Source organism: Gopherus flavomarginatus, chromosome 20 (genome assembly GCF_025201925.1).
Source record: "Gopherus flavomarginatus isolate rGopFla2 chromosome 20, rGopFla2.mat.asm, whole genome shotgun sequence".
NCBI lineage: Eukaryota > Metazoa > Chordata > Testudines > Testudinidae > Gopherus > Gopherus flavomarginatus.
The window spans coordinates 21,271,878-21,288,215 of NC_066636.1; the positions used below are offsets into that span (position 1 = coordinate 21,271,878).

A 16,338-nucleotide genomic window follows, 5' to 3' on the forward strand; every position below is an offset into this window, starting at 1 on the left:
TCTCCCCCCTGGCACCCACACCCTTCACAGGTGGTGCTGCCGCTCCACCACCATCCTGTACTGCAGCCCCCGCTGCCAGTCCAAGCCGGGGCCTCTCCTGAATAGCAGCTGCCCATCACCCCAGGGATGGTGGTGGTTTTTTTTTTTTTGCAATACAGGGAAACATGCACCAAGCGGCTGCAGCACAGATGCGATAAATGGTGCCTCTTCCCCTAGCAGCCTGGATCCCCAGTCAAACCCCACGCTGCAGCTCAGGCGCCCCCCTGGGCCCTTCTTAGACAGGGGATAAAGGAGCAGCGATAATTGATTGACGTTTACATCCGCCTGTTGAATGGAAAGGCACCCAATGTCACCCCCGAAAACCAGCAAATAGCGCCACCTAGTGGCAGAAAGGGCCCATAGCAACTTGAGGCTTCCCTTCCCATTCACCCTCCCTTAGCGGTTTTTGGGAGTGACAAAGGACGGGTGTTCAGAGCCCTTTGTGCACTGGGAGCACACTGCCCCTGGATGAAATGCAGCCAGTTCTGGGGTGAAGCAAAGTTCGCAGCCATCTGGGAAGTGCATGGCAAATGCACATGGAGCTGAACGACAGGTGGGGAAATGAGTCTCCAGGCCCCTGCTTGTCAAATCATGCCACCTCACGGGCAGCCTTAGCAGAGAGAGACAGAGGCTTGATTGTGGAGACTGCACTCGGGGCTGCCCACTCGATGCTTTGCATAAAGCGCCAGCTGCTGGAGTCATGTGATTTACAGCAGACTGGCAGTTTAACAATTAAAAACCAAACATTTCCAGCCCTCCTGGCTGAGGAGTAAAGCTTAGTGACACAACTGGGCTGAGTGTGAGCTAAAGGCTCGGAGACCAGCAGGCAAAAGACAGAGCATCCCAATAAGATTCTTTTGTAAATGGATCTCACAATATTTTTGAGGCCAGGCCCATGATTTGTAAATGCCCGGGATCAATCCTATGAAGTCCCCCTCTTGCCCCTAGCCGGGGTCTCTCCAGGACAACATGCTTTGCTCCTGGGGGCAGGGAGGGGGAAAGGGGGTTGCTTGCAAGGTGTTGCCTGTATGCCAATCCCCAGTTTGCAATCTGGCATCCTTCACCACCCTTTTAAATAGGAACCTCAACTCCTCCTCCCGCGCCATTGACCCCTGGAGGATAACAGTCTACTACCGCTGCCACTTAGGAGTTATCCCCTTGAGTAGGAGGGGGCTCATGCTTTTAAATGCAGAAGGTCCCAGGGTTCTGACCCCACTGAGGAGCCCGGCGGTGCAGGCTGAAGTCCCACGCCCCGTGACAGAGAGAGAGAGGCAACACGGAAAGACGTTCGATATTTTATTTAAACATTTTTTTAAAAAACACACCTTCAACAAAAACCAAGCCGCAGTCAAGAGCAGATGTTAAAAGGCTCCATGATATTTACACAGTTTGGGGGGGGGGGGCAAGCTCAGCGCTGCACCCAATCCAACCACAGCAAACAAAGGAGGGGGAATAAGCCACCACCAGTTACCCCCCCCTTCCTGCTCATCATTGGTTGTGGCCCCAGCAGACAGGCTAATGACCATACAGACTCAACAGCCCAAACTCCCTTCTCAGCCCAGGTCTCTCCAGGACAGAGCACTGGGGAAGCTTGCCCGGACCTTCTGCATTCTTGGCTCAACCAGGAATGAGCTTCCAGGACTGGATTCAGACAAGGGCATGCAGGAGTTATCACTGCTTACACTAACCAGCAGCCCCTGGCTTGCCCTTGTCTATACATGCGGCTGAATATAGCTGTGGCTACACCAAAGGCTGAGCAGGGGCTAATCTCCAGGTGGGCGAGACCGCACTGGGCAATTTTAGTAGGATCAGTGCTGAAGAGAGCAAAACTTTGGTTGCGGCAATGAAGTGGCACCAGTTGAAGATCCCAAGCCTGCAGCTACCCAGCTGGGGCAGAAAGAGCATCAGTTCTTTCTTTGACAGCAAATAGCAGCTCTGGCTCTCCACTCCTTGCAGGAAACAGCCCTGCCTCTGGGGGGCACCCTCAGCTCTCGGGGATGTGACGGAGACACTGAGCACCCACCGTGCTGGGTGAAGCCAATGGGAGTCAATGATCAGCCCCTCTGGAAATCCCGCTCTAGGGACCAAAATGGTCAGACGTGGGTGCCCGAAACGGAGGCATCGCAAACCACTAGTCACTCACCCCGTCAGTGCTCAGCCTGCGCCTCCTCTCTGGGAAGCGACAAAAGGCCAGGGATTCCGACCCCATTGATACTAGAGTAAATCCAGAGTGAACGCTGCCAGAACTCAAATCTAGCCAGACTCAGGAAGGACCAGAAAATCATCAGCCAATCTGGGCTTGGCTCTCAATGTCTCCTGAGATCAGTGAGGCTCAGCCCCTGGCTTTCAGCAGAGTCACTCTGGATTAAGATGGGTGTAACTGCACTCTGCGTCCAGCCACCTCACTGCAGACAGAACGGCTTGGTGATCCACAATAGACTCTCCCGTGTCCTAATCAGACTGGTCTAGTGAGCCTACCTAGCAGCCACACCTGCAGGGTTGGGCCGCCAGGCCCCTTTGAGTCTTGGGTGAACCACACACACACGCCCTAGGTGATCAGGGATCTGAAAGAGTTTTTTTGGTTTTGGTTCTGTTTGTTTGTTTTTTTAAAAAGGAGAGGCAGGGCCAAAGAGGAGATACCCACAATATGTCTCCTCCCATTAGAGTAGGCCCTATATAAACATACGTCCGATAGCGTGTGGGAAGAGAGGGACATGATACCAGAGGAAATGATGATCTCAGATCGAGAACACCCGTCTCCCCAAGGAAACGGCTGTGGCCCAGTTATGTTTATAGAGGAGTTACATTAAATACAGCAGTCCATGAGTTGCAGGAGGGAACAAGAGACAGGGAAATGACAGGAGCTTATAGAAGACATGCTCTGACACTGCCCCACAAACACAGGGAAGCAGCCCTGGTGGGGGACGACGACAGGGGTCCGTCTGCCTCTAGTGCCTCCAGTCAGGATCATATGTTCTGGCAGCAGGGAGCCTGTTTCCTCTCCTGGTGAGTGGGCAGGACTTTGATAGGGTCAATGGCCGTGCTGGACCCAAACTCTGGCTCCTGCTGCCCAGTCATCTGCCTCTGCGACACGATGCGGTAGATTTCTGCAGGTGGGAGAAAGAGCAAATGCAGGCGGTGATGGGGGTTCATGTGCATCCCTTCCCACCCTCCCCCCATGATAGAGGCCGCGGTCCCTACCCCACGGGAGTGAGGCGGCTGTGGGGCCCGTACCTGCCAGGATGCTGTGGAAGGCTGTCTCCACGTTGGTGGAGTCCAGGGCAGACGTCTCGATGAAGGACAGGCCGTTCTTCTCTGCAGGGAGAGAAAGCGGAGGGTTAAGACAGACAGACGCACCCTGCAGGGCTCCCAGGCCACTGGCAGTTCTCGTTACGTGGCCCGATACAGCTGCCTTTAACTCGGCCCAGGTCCAGATCCCTTCAGGCCTACTCTCATTGCCCTTGCCCCAGCTCCCTCCCCAAACCCTGCACTGCAGTAACTGGCTGCTAGCGTAACAAGCCACCCTGCCGGGGACCAAACCGGGGACCTCCTAAGCCAATAGCATGAGCCAAAGCATCCTAGCAGTGGGTATAACCAGTCACCTCCTCCACGGGGCAGAAGGGGTGGGGGGCAGACAGACAGACCTGTGATCCAGTCTGATGAGGTTCAATAAGAACAAGAGCAGAGTCCTGCACTTAGGATGGAAGAATCCCAGGCACTGCTACAGGCTAGGGACTGAGTGGCTTGGAAGCAGTTCTGCAGAAAAGGACCTCGCGGTTACAGTGGACAAGAAGCTGGATATGAGTCGACAGTGCGCCCTTGTTGAAAAGAAGGCTAATGGCATTTTGGGCTGTATAAGTAGGGGCATTGCCAGCAGATCGAGGGACGTGATCATTCCCCTCTATTCAACATTGGTGAGGCCTCATCTGGATACTGTGTCCAGTTTTGGGCCCCACACTACAAGAAGGATGTGGAAAAATTGGAGAGTCCAGCGGAGGGCAACAAAAATGATAAGGGGGCTGGAGCACATGACTTATGAAGAGAGGCTGAGGGAACTGGGATTGTTTAGTCTGCAGAAGAGAAGAATGAGGGGGGATTTGATAGCTGCTTTCAACTACCTGAAGGGGGGTTCCAAAGAGGATGGATCTAGACTGTTCTCAGTGGTACCCGATGACAGAACAAGGAGCAATGGTCTCAAGTTGCAGTGAGGGAGGTCTAGGTTGGATATTAGGAAACACTATTTCATTAGGAGGGTGGTGAAGCACTGGGATGGGTTACCTAGGGAAGTGATGAAATCTCCTTCCTTAGAGGTTTTTAAGGTCAGGCTTGACAAAGCTCTGGCTGGGATGATTTAGTTGAGGTTGGTCCTGCTTTGAGCAGGGGGTTGGACTAGATACCTCCTGAGGTCCCTTCCAACCCTGATATTCTATGATTTTATGCCTGTCTGCTTGATCCCCCCCCACCCCCCCGGTCTCAACAGACCTCATCCACCCAACCCTGGGAGAAATTCCAGCTGATCCTTTAACTGGCCCCTCTTAGAGGAACTGGTGCAACCAGCAGCCCAGCAGATCCCATTGCTTATTGGCCAGGTAGGGCTGGAGATGGGACCGTCCCGTGGGTTCCCAAGTTGGGGTATTCCCCTACCCAGCCCCACCCCGGCCTCCAGTTCAGGCCAAGAGGTGAATGGCCCCTGTAATATCTAGCTCTGCCTCTGCCCTGGACCCTGCCCCCCCAACTGTGGCTGTCCAAAGCCCCCCTCCAGATGCCCAGTCACTGGACAGGGACACTCCATCCATCCATCTGCATCCACAATGCTGGGCACATTCTCAGGTGAATGAGGAGGTGCCCGCTGCTGATTTACATGGGGAAGTGGGATGATCAATCCCCATCCCTCCCTCCATGCCCCTCTTCTGATGTCCTCTGCTAACTCCCCTCCATTTGCATTAGAGCAGCCCTGACCCCTCGTCTGTGCTGTCGGCCCCCTCCACACAACTGCCTCCCCACCCGCACTCACGCCGAGGAGCAGGGCTGTCCAGGCAGGTCCAGAGGCTGGGGTTTGGGAAAGTCTTCAGGGTGAAATATAGCATGAAAAGCCACACCCCAGAGAGGCTGCGCTTCCTATCATGACCCTGGGCCCTCTCAGTGCTGCTGGGCAGCAGTGGGAATGGAACTGGGGGCCCCCCCATGCCCAGGCCCCAACTGAGCGGAAGAAGAATGTCCACCACTGGCGAGGGCCTATGACACACGGTTATATAGTGCCAAGGCCACCCAGAAGAGGGCAGTGCGCTGGCTCACTCATGCTCCTCCAACATTTGACAATTGAAGAGGCAACACAAACTGGGGCAGGATCCCCGCTCACACCAGCCAGCTGCTACCCCTAGTATCACCCTCATCATTTAGCCTGGCCCCACTGAACCTCAGCCCTGTCCCCTCCCGGGGTGCCAGCCCTGTCTCCCAAGTGGCCCCTGCTCTGGGTTCAATCCAGTGGGTAAAGCAAAGAGAAATAGGACGAAATTCTGGCGCTGTTCTCCCTGCAGCCCCGGGGCAGCTTCCGGAGCGGGGAGAGCCGGGCTCGTACCTGCAAAGCTCTTGGCCTCGTCGGTGGGCACTGCACGGAGATGCCGCAGGTCGCTCTTGTTGCCCACCAGCATGATGACGATGTTGGCGTCGGCGTGGTCCTGCAGCTCTTTCAGCCAGCGCTCGGCGTTCTCATAGGTCAGGTACTTGGCGATGTCGTAGACCAGGAGGGCCCCCACTGCCCCCCGATAATAGCTGGGTGGAAGAAAGAGCAGTGGTGTTGTCACGGGCTAGGCAGGAGGCACAGGGTGCCGGAGTGGAGCAGGACAAGCTGAATCCAGCTCAGAGCAGCACAGACAGGGGCTCGTTCCAGCTTCATATGGGGAGTAGCTGTGCTGTGAGAACAGGGGGAGACTGGGAGTCAGGACTCCTGGGTTCTATTCTCAGCTCTGGGGAGGGGAGTAGTGTCTAGTGGATAGAGCTCAGGGGGACTGGGGACTCCTGGGTTCTATTACCAGCTGTGCTCAAGGTGACATACCAAACTGGGCCTCAGTGCACAATTAGCCTGTGTAACTCACTGCCACCAGATATCACTGGGGCCTTGTAACAGGTTGCTTTGCCCCTTTAAGGGCCAGCCAGCCCAGTTATCACACACAGCTGCCAGGGAAGGGAGCAAGTGATTATAAAATGCCAGCAAGTGGCTCAGTTGTGGAGGGAACTGCAGAGGAGACACAAGCAGCTGTATTGAAAGGGAGGGAGTGTCTTTTCAGCACGGAGAGCCAAGGGGAGTAGGGAGCTGTGGCCCAAGAAGCGGCAGGTGCTGGCTGTTCTCCGAGACAGCATCCTGGACTTTACAAACCTTTGCTCCGGTCCAGCCTGTTTCTATGTTACTGTGTGCTGCTAGGCAGCTGCCGTGTTCCACCCCAGAAGTGGCTGCATTCTGAAGAGATATACTGCCCGTACAAGCCAGGCTTTAGGGTGAAATGCTACTACTCACGCTGAGGTGATGGCGCGGTAACGCTCTTGGCCCGCCGTGTCCCAGATCTGAGCCTTCACGGTCTTGTTGTCCACCTGAATGCTCCGGGTGGCGAACTCCACCCCGATGGTGCTCTTGCTCTCCAGGTTGAACTCATTGCGGGTGAAGCGCGAGAGGAGGTTGCTCTTCCCTACGCCGGAGTCCCCGATCAGCACCACTGAGAGGTACAAAGCGCAAGGCTAATGGTGGCCAACAGCACAAAGGTGCTTGCAACCTTCAACTCTCACCTGGCATCGGCTGATGCAGAGCAAGTATTGTCCCCATTCTGCAGCCGGGAAAACCGAGGCACAGAGCAGAAATTTGGAGCACACACTCATGGCCTAGTCTATCCTGGCATTGGCCCTAAGCAGCTACACCAGTGCAAACCCTTCCTGTAGGTTTTGCACCAGTGCAAACAGAAGTGAGCAGCAGCTTTGCCTGTCTACACTAGGGGCTCCAGCCACGTGGCTATCCTGCTGCAGCCAGGGCTCACGTCAGCACGAAAGCCGGATTAGCACCAAGAGTTCTCCGTTTCCTGGCCCAGCACCATTGAAGTCAGCAGGGCCTGCTCTGACTCATGCTGGGTTTTGGCCCCCAGAGCAGCCCAGTGGTGTAAAACCACGGCCCCCTGTGCACCTTGTCAAGGAGCAGTCCACAGTCAGACCCTCGCTCTTACCCTAACGTGTTCCCGTTTGCTGCTGCTGTCAGGGAGCGTGCGGCCAGGATCAAGGGGAGAGGTGACAGTTTCAGCAGTTGGGTTGTAAGGGATGAGGACAAGGGATCGTTTAGTGGAAGCAGCAGAAGGGACTTGGTAAGCCAGTGGTTCTCAAACTTTTGTACTGGTGACCCCTTTCATATAGCAAGCCTCTGAGTGTGACCCCCCTTATAAATTAAAAACACCTTTTTATATATTTAACACCATTATAAATGCTGGATGCAAAGCAGGGTTTGGGGTGCAGGCTGACAGCTCACGACCCCCCATATAATAACCTCACAACTCCGAGGGGTCCTGACCCCCAGTTTGAGAACCCCTGTGGTATGGCAAGGCTGACTCTTAAAGGGGCCCTTCCGATACACTCTTAAAGGGGCACCTGAATCCAGCCCACCCCAGAATAATCTCAAATAACCCTGAACAGGCTCCGACTCCTTTGACTCGATCAGCCAAGCCTGCTTTGGGCATTAGTTTTGTAAGAGCCACATTAGACCATTCCATTTTTTAGACAGCAAATCCTGCACCTTGCCGGGGGTCAGACTGTCCAGGTTTCTCAAAGAGCAGTCCATGGACCGGTGCCAGTCCCTGAGGTTGCCCTGACACGGCTTAGAAAGGTAGCAAGCCGGTCCCTGGTATCGGAAAGGTTGAGGAACACTGGACTAGATGATCCCTGGTGGTATCTTCTGACCCTCTGGTTCTAGGATTCTGTGAAATGTGATCCCAGAGCAGGCGTGGGGGAGAAGCAGTTGCCGTTCTCGAACGTTGGAACCAAACAACTTATGGCCGTTTAAATAACACCACAGACACTCAATAGGCTTTAAACAAGTCTCACAAAAATTCTTGCCAGAGCTGGAGAGATTGTAAAGGTTTCAATCTTCTGCCTCCTCCTCTTCCCGCAGTAAGACACACCCAAAGCAAGAAGCTGGCACCTGATGCAAATTTTGAGCCAGGGTTTGGTGTGGATGGAATTTGATGGAGAACTATAAGCAGCAAGAAGAAGGAGGGTCTTGTGGCTAAGAGGCTGGGATTTGGAAGACGTGGGTTCCATTCCCACCTCTGCCACTGACTCCCTTTGTGACCATGGGCGAGTCACCTCATCTCCCTGGGGCAGGTTCTGATTTATACCACAGATCAGTGTGAAAGGGCCTTATTGCAACTGGCCGTGTACTGTCACTTCACCCTGATGGGTAACTCCAACATTCTGATCTGGAGCAGCTACCATCTGGAGCTCTGGTGGAATGAGTTTGCTGGGTCTCAGTTCTTTCCAGACAAGCATCAGAAACTGCTGCTTTCAATAGCATATACAGTCCCTGCCTAAGAGCTTACAATCCAGACAGACAAGACAGATGGGGAAACTGAAGCACACAGTAGAACAGGGGCTTTCCCAGGGTCAGAGCCTGGACTAGAACCAAGGTCCCCTGAGTCCTCGTTGTGTTCTAACCACTAGGCAACACTGCCTCTTGAAGACAAAGGCCTCTCTTGCCACAGAGAATAGTGGCCTACTACTGCCACCAGCTAATGGAGATGCTCCTTCAACTCGATTAGCAGAGAGGCCTGCGTGCTTAGTGCTGAATGTCCAGAGGGTGGGTAAGAAAAAACATTTCCTACCAGTCCTAGCTTAGTCCTGTTCCGGGAGAACCCATGCATTAAAGTGCCTCAGTTAAACAAAAAGTAATGTCAGGGGTTCTCTCTCTGTGGTTTCCATATCAAGTTTGCTCCGTTTATGACTCAGCAGAGAATGATTTTTCCCCAACCACTGGCTCTGCAAACCCAGGGAGCGGAGACACAAAACTGCTCCGTCTCCCCCATAAACCAATGCTCGGAGACAAAGGGGCGTGTGTGTGTGTGTGTGTTCAATTAAACCCTAAGGGGGTGAATTCCAAACCGATGAAAGGAAAATACTTTTCTCCACACACCCCTACAAGAGTTCTGTGAGCTCCGAGCAGGGTTAAACAAGGATTCAACATTTATGCAGAGGGTTAGACACGAAGAACCAGAGTTAGAAGATTGAAAACTTTGGAAAGGGCAGAAATCTGAGAGCTGTGAATCAAGTTCTAGCTAATGGATGGTGTGTGTGTGGGGTGATATCACCAGAAGCAGATTACAGTCATGGCAAAAATTCTTGCATTTCTCTCTGATACTGGTCACAGGACCATCTCTGGTCTCAGAGATGATTATCTGGCTTCCGTTCTCTGAGCACCTCACAATCTCTAATGTATTTCTCCTTAAACCCCCTTGTGAGGCAGGGCAGTGCTATTATCCCCATTATATAGATGGGGAAACCGAGGCACAGAGCGAGAACAAGTGACGTGCCCAGGGTCACACAACTGTGGCAAAGTAGGGAATTGAATGCTGGTCTTCCAAGTCCCAGGCTAATGCCCTAACCACCACACCATCCTTCCTCACTGGTCTAATCCACTATAGGTTACTATGTTCCCAAGAAAAACCATGTCAGGCTCCCTTTTACCCTGGAAGTGACAAGGTAGGTGACTGCTTGTTTGCCGAGTCAGAAGACCAGACTCTAAACCACAGGGAACAGCAAGAACATTTCAAAAAAATTACTTTTTCTGACTAAAATCTCTTTTTAAATAAGCCCCAGATAACCGAGTAACACGGGGCCAGGGTGTGGGGAATCGCTTGACCGCAAGTGAACGGCAGCAATCTATGAAACCTACTGTAGTGTGAAATAAGTCGCTGTTATTAGCAAGGTTGTTTGGAAGGCTTGGAAACGTCATTAATGATTGCAATAGTTTTTTAAAGGTAGGACGTAACCGAGAGGGGCTGGACTTTGGAAATCCAGAATCAAAAGTCACCTGGTGTTAGATGGAGGCCAGAGGGGTGGCTGGTTTTTTGGCATATCAGGAGTGGGAATTGTACCTGGTATGACAGGATCAGGCAGCAAAAATACAGACACAGGGGCGTGATTCTTATTCACGTTAAGGCCCCTTTGCACAGCTCTGGCATTGCTTACTCACCGTGGGGGCCATTTACATCACTGGCAGCATAAAGGGACCTCAAAGCAATAATCAGACCTCTAGATATCACCACCTAGCTCTCATTCAACAAGAAAAGGAGGGCAGTATCACTGTCCCCATTGTACAGATGGGGAAACTGAGGCACAGAGGGGGCTGTGACCTGCCTGTGGTCACCCAGGAGGTCAGTGGTGGAATTGGGAATATAACCCATGGTCTTCTGAATCCCAGTCCAGTGCTTGATCTACTAGGCCAGGCTGGCTCCCTTAAGGAGAATAAGGAGTCATCTGAATATTTCACACGGCCTGTATGGCCTGGAATTCAGAAGGCCTTTCCATGGCTTGGAACAGAGCTGCCCAGAAAACAGATTTGCCATCCTGCAAAAAAATTCAAGACTTTTTTTTGCCAGGGCTGGGGGGTATCGAGAAGGGAGGGAGAAATATCCTTCCTGATTGAGAAGAAAGAAAATGTTGGACATGTTTCTGGCAAAACAAAATTCCAAACACAATTTTGTTTCGGGTCAATTTCATCACGCTAACCGTGAAATATTTTAATTTGATTGTCCCCCTTGGCACTAAAAACGTACAAAAGCACATTTCAAAATGAAAAGTGCTTTTGAAACTATAAATCCAAAACTTGTCATGCTGATAGTGGGACATTTAGACATTTTTAACATGCCTTTTTAAGCATAATTGTCCAAGTTGATCGGATTTTGCCAAAACTTTCTGGTTTTGTTGAAACTGCATTTTCCAAGGGAAAAACGGATTAGAGGAAAATTTTCCAATGAGCTGTATCCAGGAAGTGATGAAGCCAACACGCACACTTCAGAAGAGCGCACACAGTCACTCCAGAAATGAAGACACTACAGGAATAAACCGGATTCAGTGAGCCCTAGCAGGCCTCTCTGGGATTTGCCAATCAGCACAGGAATGTATCACTTCCCTTTGCTTAACCGCAGGGCGTCCTCCCGTTGCTGGTACTGCTAGTGTAACAGGTGATTCTGCCAAAGGAAGTAATGCCCACGCCTTTCCCCTCTGCCCGCTTGAAAGCCTGAACTGATGGCATGAGACACAACACCCCTGGGGAGTTGGACCTGTTTCCCAGATGGGGAAAGTGAAGCAGTAATGCAATTTGCCCAAGGTCATGCAGCAAGTCAGTGGCAAAGCTGGGAAGAGAATCCAGCAGGCCTGTGGTCTCTCTGCCGCTTGCCTGCAGTAGCAGAGGAGACAGGCAAGAAGGCAGGATATAGGGGATAGAGACTGAAAGGGGCACGTGAGTGTGATTTAACAGAGTATGGCTGCAAGGGAAGAGCTCTGGAGCACATTACCTCACTGTCCTCAGAGCTGAGGTGTGAGCAGTGGGCTGGGAGCCAGGAACTCAGAGCTGTAATCCCAGCACTGACACCCACATGGTTGCAAGATCCTGGCCTCTGTGCCTCTATTTCCCCATTAGTGAACCAGGGACGATAACTCTGACCCCCAGTCACAGCATGGGTTTAATTAATATTTGCAAAGTCGTGTGAAATCAGAAAGGCTGATGTCAGTACTGTGAGTTCATACGTAGCAAGTCCTGTTATTCATATGACAAGCTTGGGAGTCCAGAAGGAATCAAAAATAGCCTGTAAGTCACCTAGGAACGATGGTAAGCCCCAAGCTGTTCACATGGCTGTTTGGAATGTCAGAGCAACTGTGGAAATATACTCAGATCCCCTGACACCTAAATCAAGGTCCTGCCGTCTGAGTTAAAGGAGAGTCACCACTCAGTGTTAGCAGTATAGGGTCTATGACCTACAGCAGAGCAGTTCTGATTCCATCCAACACACAGAGCACATGAGGAAGTGAATGCACTGCAAAGCAGGCTACACATGAAAAAGGCATGTGCTCTAAGGAAGGCTTCGTAGCCTTGAAAATAAGCGGTTATAGGTTCAAGTCCCATTTGATTATTTATAGAAAGGGATAAAAATGCTCTGGCTGGTGCTTTGCAGGAGACCGGAATAGTCCCTTCTGGCCTTAACATCTGTGCAATCAGATTTAAATAACTTCCATTCTGCTGCCACCTTGCAAACCAGCACAGAATTCACCCTGCCTTAACCTTCTCTCGGCAGTGCCTTTCGCACTGAATAGCACGTCCTTCAAAGCCTCAGTAGCAGGGATCGTGGATATCCTTGGGAGTCCATTGGAGAGAACAATGGATACAGCCTTGAGCTCACAGGAGCGCCAGGGAAGAAGCGGAGACTGAGAAGGGTTTGAAGAAAGACCGAATTCACAGCCCCTTTGCATGGCCAGAGCAATATAAGAATGGCCATACTGGGTCAGACGAATGGTCCCTCTAGTCCAGTACCCTGGGTCAAACAGTGGCCAGAACCAGAGCTTCAGAGGGAGTGTACAGAACAGGGCAATTTTGGAGAGATCCACCCCATCTTCCCCTCTCAGTTTCTGGCCGTCAGAGGATTAGAGTGACTGGAGCATGGAATTGTGTCCCTGATTCTCTTGGCTAATATCTTATTAACTTATCAGTTCTTTTTTGAACTCAGTTATGCTTTTGGGCATTACAATGTCCCATGGCAACAAGTTCCACAGGTTAATTGTGCGTTGTGTGAAAAAGGATTTCCTCGTGTTTGTATTAAACCTGCTGCCTATTAATTTCCTCAATGAAAAACAGCCATAATTTGGGGAGAATGGGCCCAATTCTGATCTCTCAGGCACTGATTTTAAAGGGTTGCAACTCCACTGATTGCAATGGATTTATTCTCGATCATCATGGAGGTAACCGAGCTCTGATTTAGACCTGATGTTTCCTGACTATGTAGTAACCTGCACGGAACTTGGAGGGAGGAGCACAGGCTGCAGAAGGGAAGAGTTAGGAAGAGGCACCTGGAAGTCAGTCTGTGTGCACATGGCTAGCATGCTAGCTGCATCATTTGCGTGAACAGCTCTCTTAAGAAACAGTTTTAGAAACCTGGAGGGTATTATGGGGATGGGGCCAGTTATGTACCTTAGCACCTGTTGCCAGAGGGGTGTAAAGGAGAATCAGGCCATACACCTTGTCCACACCCAGGCTTAATTAATGGTGGGGCTGTTTTAAAGTCAGCTAGTGAAAACCTTGGTTTATAGCAATTTAGCTCAAGTCGATTTCTTACCTGTGAAGCGATCACATGCTGCCGCCTCCCACTGACCAAGAACGCCCCTCAAATCCCCTTTACCTTCAATTGGCTGGCAGCTACAGAAGGGGGGCACCCTCAACTCTTTCATCTGCGTGTGGGGTGACATTTGAGTTCCACTGGATTTGTATGTTTCCGGTACTACAAATACCCCAGGGTTTTCAATGCCTGATCTGCCCCAGTCAGGGTGCATGGAAGCCATGAAATACTTGAATTAAGTGAAAACAAGCTGGGAAGGAAGCTCTCTTCATCAAAGCACCGATTCTCTGCCACCCGCTCCCTTATCATTTACACTAGTGCGAAATGCTACCATGCCCAAAGGTCGCATTCTGCTTCAATGTAAAGTGACTCCATGTGGAGGTGCGGGGCAATGGAGATTCAGGACCAGATCCCATCCCTCACCTTTAGGTCAGCTTCCCCATTGCCCAAAAGAGCTCTGCACAAGAGACAGGTGTGTCCGGGAGGGAGCTGTGCAAGGAGCTGCTGGTTTCATAGGAAACCACCTGAAAGGCACAAGCGGTCGTTTATGGCCTTTCAGAGAAGTGCTTGGAAAGGGAAGTGACTCATCAGGAGCGGAGCATGATGACTTCATGCATATTGGGCTTGATTCATCAGTAGATATCTTGCCAGTCCAGCCCCTCCTTGCTTCCAGACCCTTTCTGTGTCCTAATTCACCTGTGGCTGGCTACCGCTAGATGGTTGCTAAATGGCCCCATGGCAGGCACTTGGAATGTCATGGCAACAATGGAGATAGAACCCAGGTCCTCTAGCACAAGAGCCTGCCACCTGAGCGACAGGAGAATCCCCATCAACTGGCAGCAGTAAATGGCCCATGACACACAGTGGAGCAGTGCTGGTTCCATTCAGCAAAGGACAGTGGCACACATGCAATATCATGATAATATGTTGAAAATCTATGTTCAAAGCATTTTAAGTCCCCATAGCCTTTGCTGGGGCTTAAAGATAGATGAGTGTTGAAGGTCAGAAACACACACACAACTAACAGCAGCAGCTAGTGCCTGGTATCCAAGGGTCTCAAAGCACTTTGCAAACATTAGCGCATTAACCTTTGCATCCCCCCACAGGAGGGCTGCATTATTCCCATTGCACACAAAGGGAAACTGAGGCACAGAGCATAGCTGGGACTTACCCAAGTCACTCAGTGACTAGAGCTGGGACTGGGAGTAATCCTGACTCACAGCCCTGTGCTCCAGCCACAAGCCCCTCCCCTAATTGCAGCAGAGGTAGTGACATCACTTGTTTCAATATTACTCACTCAAAGAAACCAGCATCACCTCTGTGCTTTGTGCACCAGGTCAGCTCAGAACAGGCTGCTGAAACCTGCCCGGTCTGGGAGGTGCCAGGGCAGGCAGATACCAAGGGGATGGGCACTGCTCAGACACCAAGGCTGCGTGGTGGAGGAGGAGGTTTATCCGGGCAGAACTGTGAGGCTATATTGAGCTGACTAGGCTAACAAGGGGTTTTCTCCTCATCACAGCCCAGCTGGGGCATCCCCACACTGATGTTCCCTCAGCCCTGTCACTCCCTCACTCTCACACACACACACACACACTCCCTCCTATCTGCCAGGACTGGGACGCTCTCTAGGCCAAGGCATCCTTCCATTATAGATTTGTACATGCACCTAGCACACCCTGATCAGGCCGCTAGGCACTACCCCGCCTCCCACACAGACAACCACCACCACCAATGTCCATCACTTCCCCCCACCGGCCCCCTGCAATGCACCTGGTTGTAAAGGACTCTTGCCTCAGTGACCAGCCCTCTTCCCATCCCCCAGCATCCAAGCACATGCCATAAAGTCAAGGGGATGCCCTCCCTCCCCCTGATTCTGGATTCAGAGCAACCCGCACAGGCGGCTTTTTTCAAGTGGGATCATGGATGATGATTATTTGCATTGCAGTAGCACCGGGAAGCCCCCATCTTGGCCCAAGATCCCACAGCGCTAGGTGCTGTACGAATACAGAACAAAACAACACCCCCTGCCCCGCAGAGCTTGCAATCTAAACATGGGCCATGGAAGGGGGATGAGGAAGACAGAGTTAGACCAGTGGAATCCAAACCCCAAGGGGAGGTGAGCCAGGGGACTCTGGTTCTGGGCCATCTCTGGGTGGATGACAGAGCAGCTGAGACTGGTAATAACTCATCTCCCAGCCCAGGCTGGGCAAGTGCCTCCCAGGGATGGAAGCAGCAAAGCCCAGTTGCAAGGGAGGAAAGTTACCTTTGAAGAGATAATCATACTCATCGTCCTTGCCACGCATCCTGCCACCTGCTCCCTAGGTGAGGCGTCCTCCCCGTGCACACCTGTGCTCTGGTCCCCCTGCCTCCAGACTCGGGCAAGACTGATCTCAGCACTCTGGGATTTCCTGGGCTGGGCCAGTGACCCCCCTAGGGCAGGCCTCACCAAGCCTTCCCTGCACACCCATTGGCCTGCTGCTCTCTGCCTCTCCTGCTCTGACTGGCCAGCAGGGCTGTCCCTCACTGGCCAGGCTGGCAAGGCACTCACCTGGCACAGGTATGCGGGGTGGGGCTTGCATGATATTTTTAAAGGAGTCATGTCTCTTTTTTCCTCTCTCTCTTGGGTGTGATGGGAGAGGGTCAGGAGGCAGATGAAAGGGATGGCTGGAGTGGAATGGAATGGGATCCCCTAGCTGGCAGCCTCTTTGAGGGAGAACTTGTAAAGCATACCCAGTGCCTGTCATATTCCTTTAACTCTTTGTCTTGAACATGCAGTCACATGGGGGGAGAGATGGGGTGAGGGGGCTTTTGTGTGACTATGTTAATAAAATGATCAGCCTAGCATGCGTCTATGTGTGCACCACTGCCTCTGCTGGATGGCATCAGAACTGCTAGTCTGTGAGTCATAGACCCTTCACTGCCCATGGCTCCTGAGCTAGGAGGA

The 16,338-nt window shown here is 52.0% G+C and overlaps 1 protein-coding gene across 1 annotated transcript; it reads right to left on the reverse strand.

Annotated features, from left to right (window-relative positions):
* Window positions 1-1,375: 1,375 nt before the first annotated feature.
* On the reverse strand, window positions 1,376-15,790 carry LOC127038279 (ras-related protein Rab-11A-like). The gene is made up of 5 exons (XM_050930831.1): window positions 15,658-15,790; window positions 6,554-6,749; window positions 5,618-5,811; window positions 3,274-3,354; window positions 1,376-3,146 (listed from the first exon to the last, which is right to left on the reverse strand). The coding sequence occupies exons 1-5, from the start codon at window positions 15,695-15,697 to the stop codon at window positions 3,007-3,009; spliced, it is 651 nt and encodes a 216-aa protein (XP_050786788.1). The 5' UTR covers window positions 15,698-15,790; the 3' UTR covers window positions 1,376-3,006.
* Between the last annotated feature and the right edge of the window lie 548 nt (window positions 15,791-16,338).

What these genes read in the sequence shown, in the direction of transcription:
- LOC127038279 (XM_050930831.1), bottom strand. Translation starts at nt 15,697, where the DNA reads ATGCGTGGCAAGGACGATGAGTATGATTATCTCTTCAAAG. An exon ending in TACCGCGCCATCACCTCAGC is followed by an intron (nt 5,812 to 6,553) that starts GTGAGTAGTAGC and finishes TCTTCCACCCAG; the next exon opens with CTATTATCGGGGGGCAGTGG. An exon ending in CGAGGCCAAGAGCTTTGCAG is followed by an intron (nt 3,355 to 5,617) that starts GTACGAGCCCGG and finishes CTCTCCCTGCAG; the next exon opens with AGAAGAACGGCCTGTCCTTC.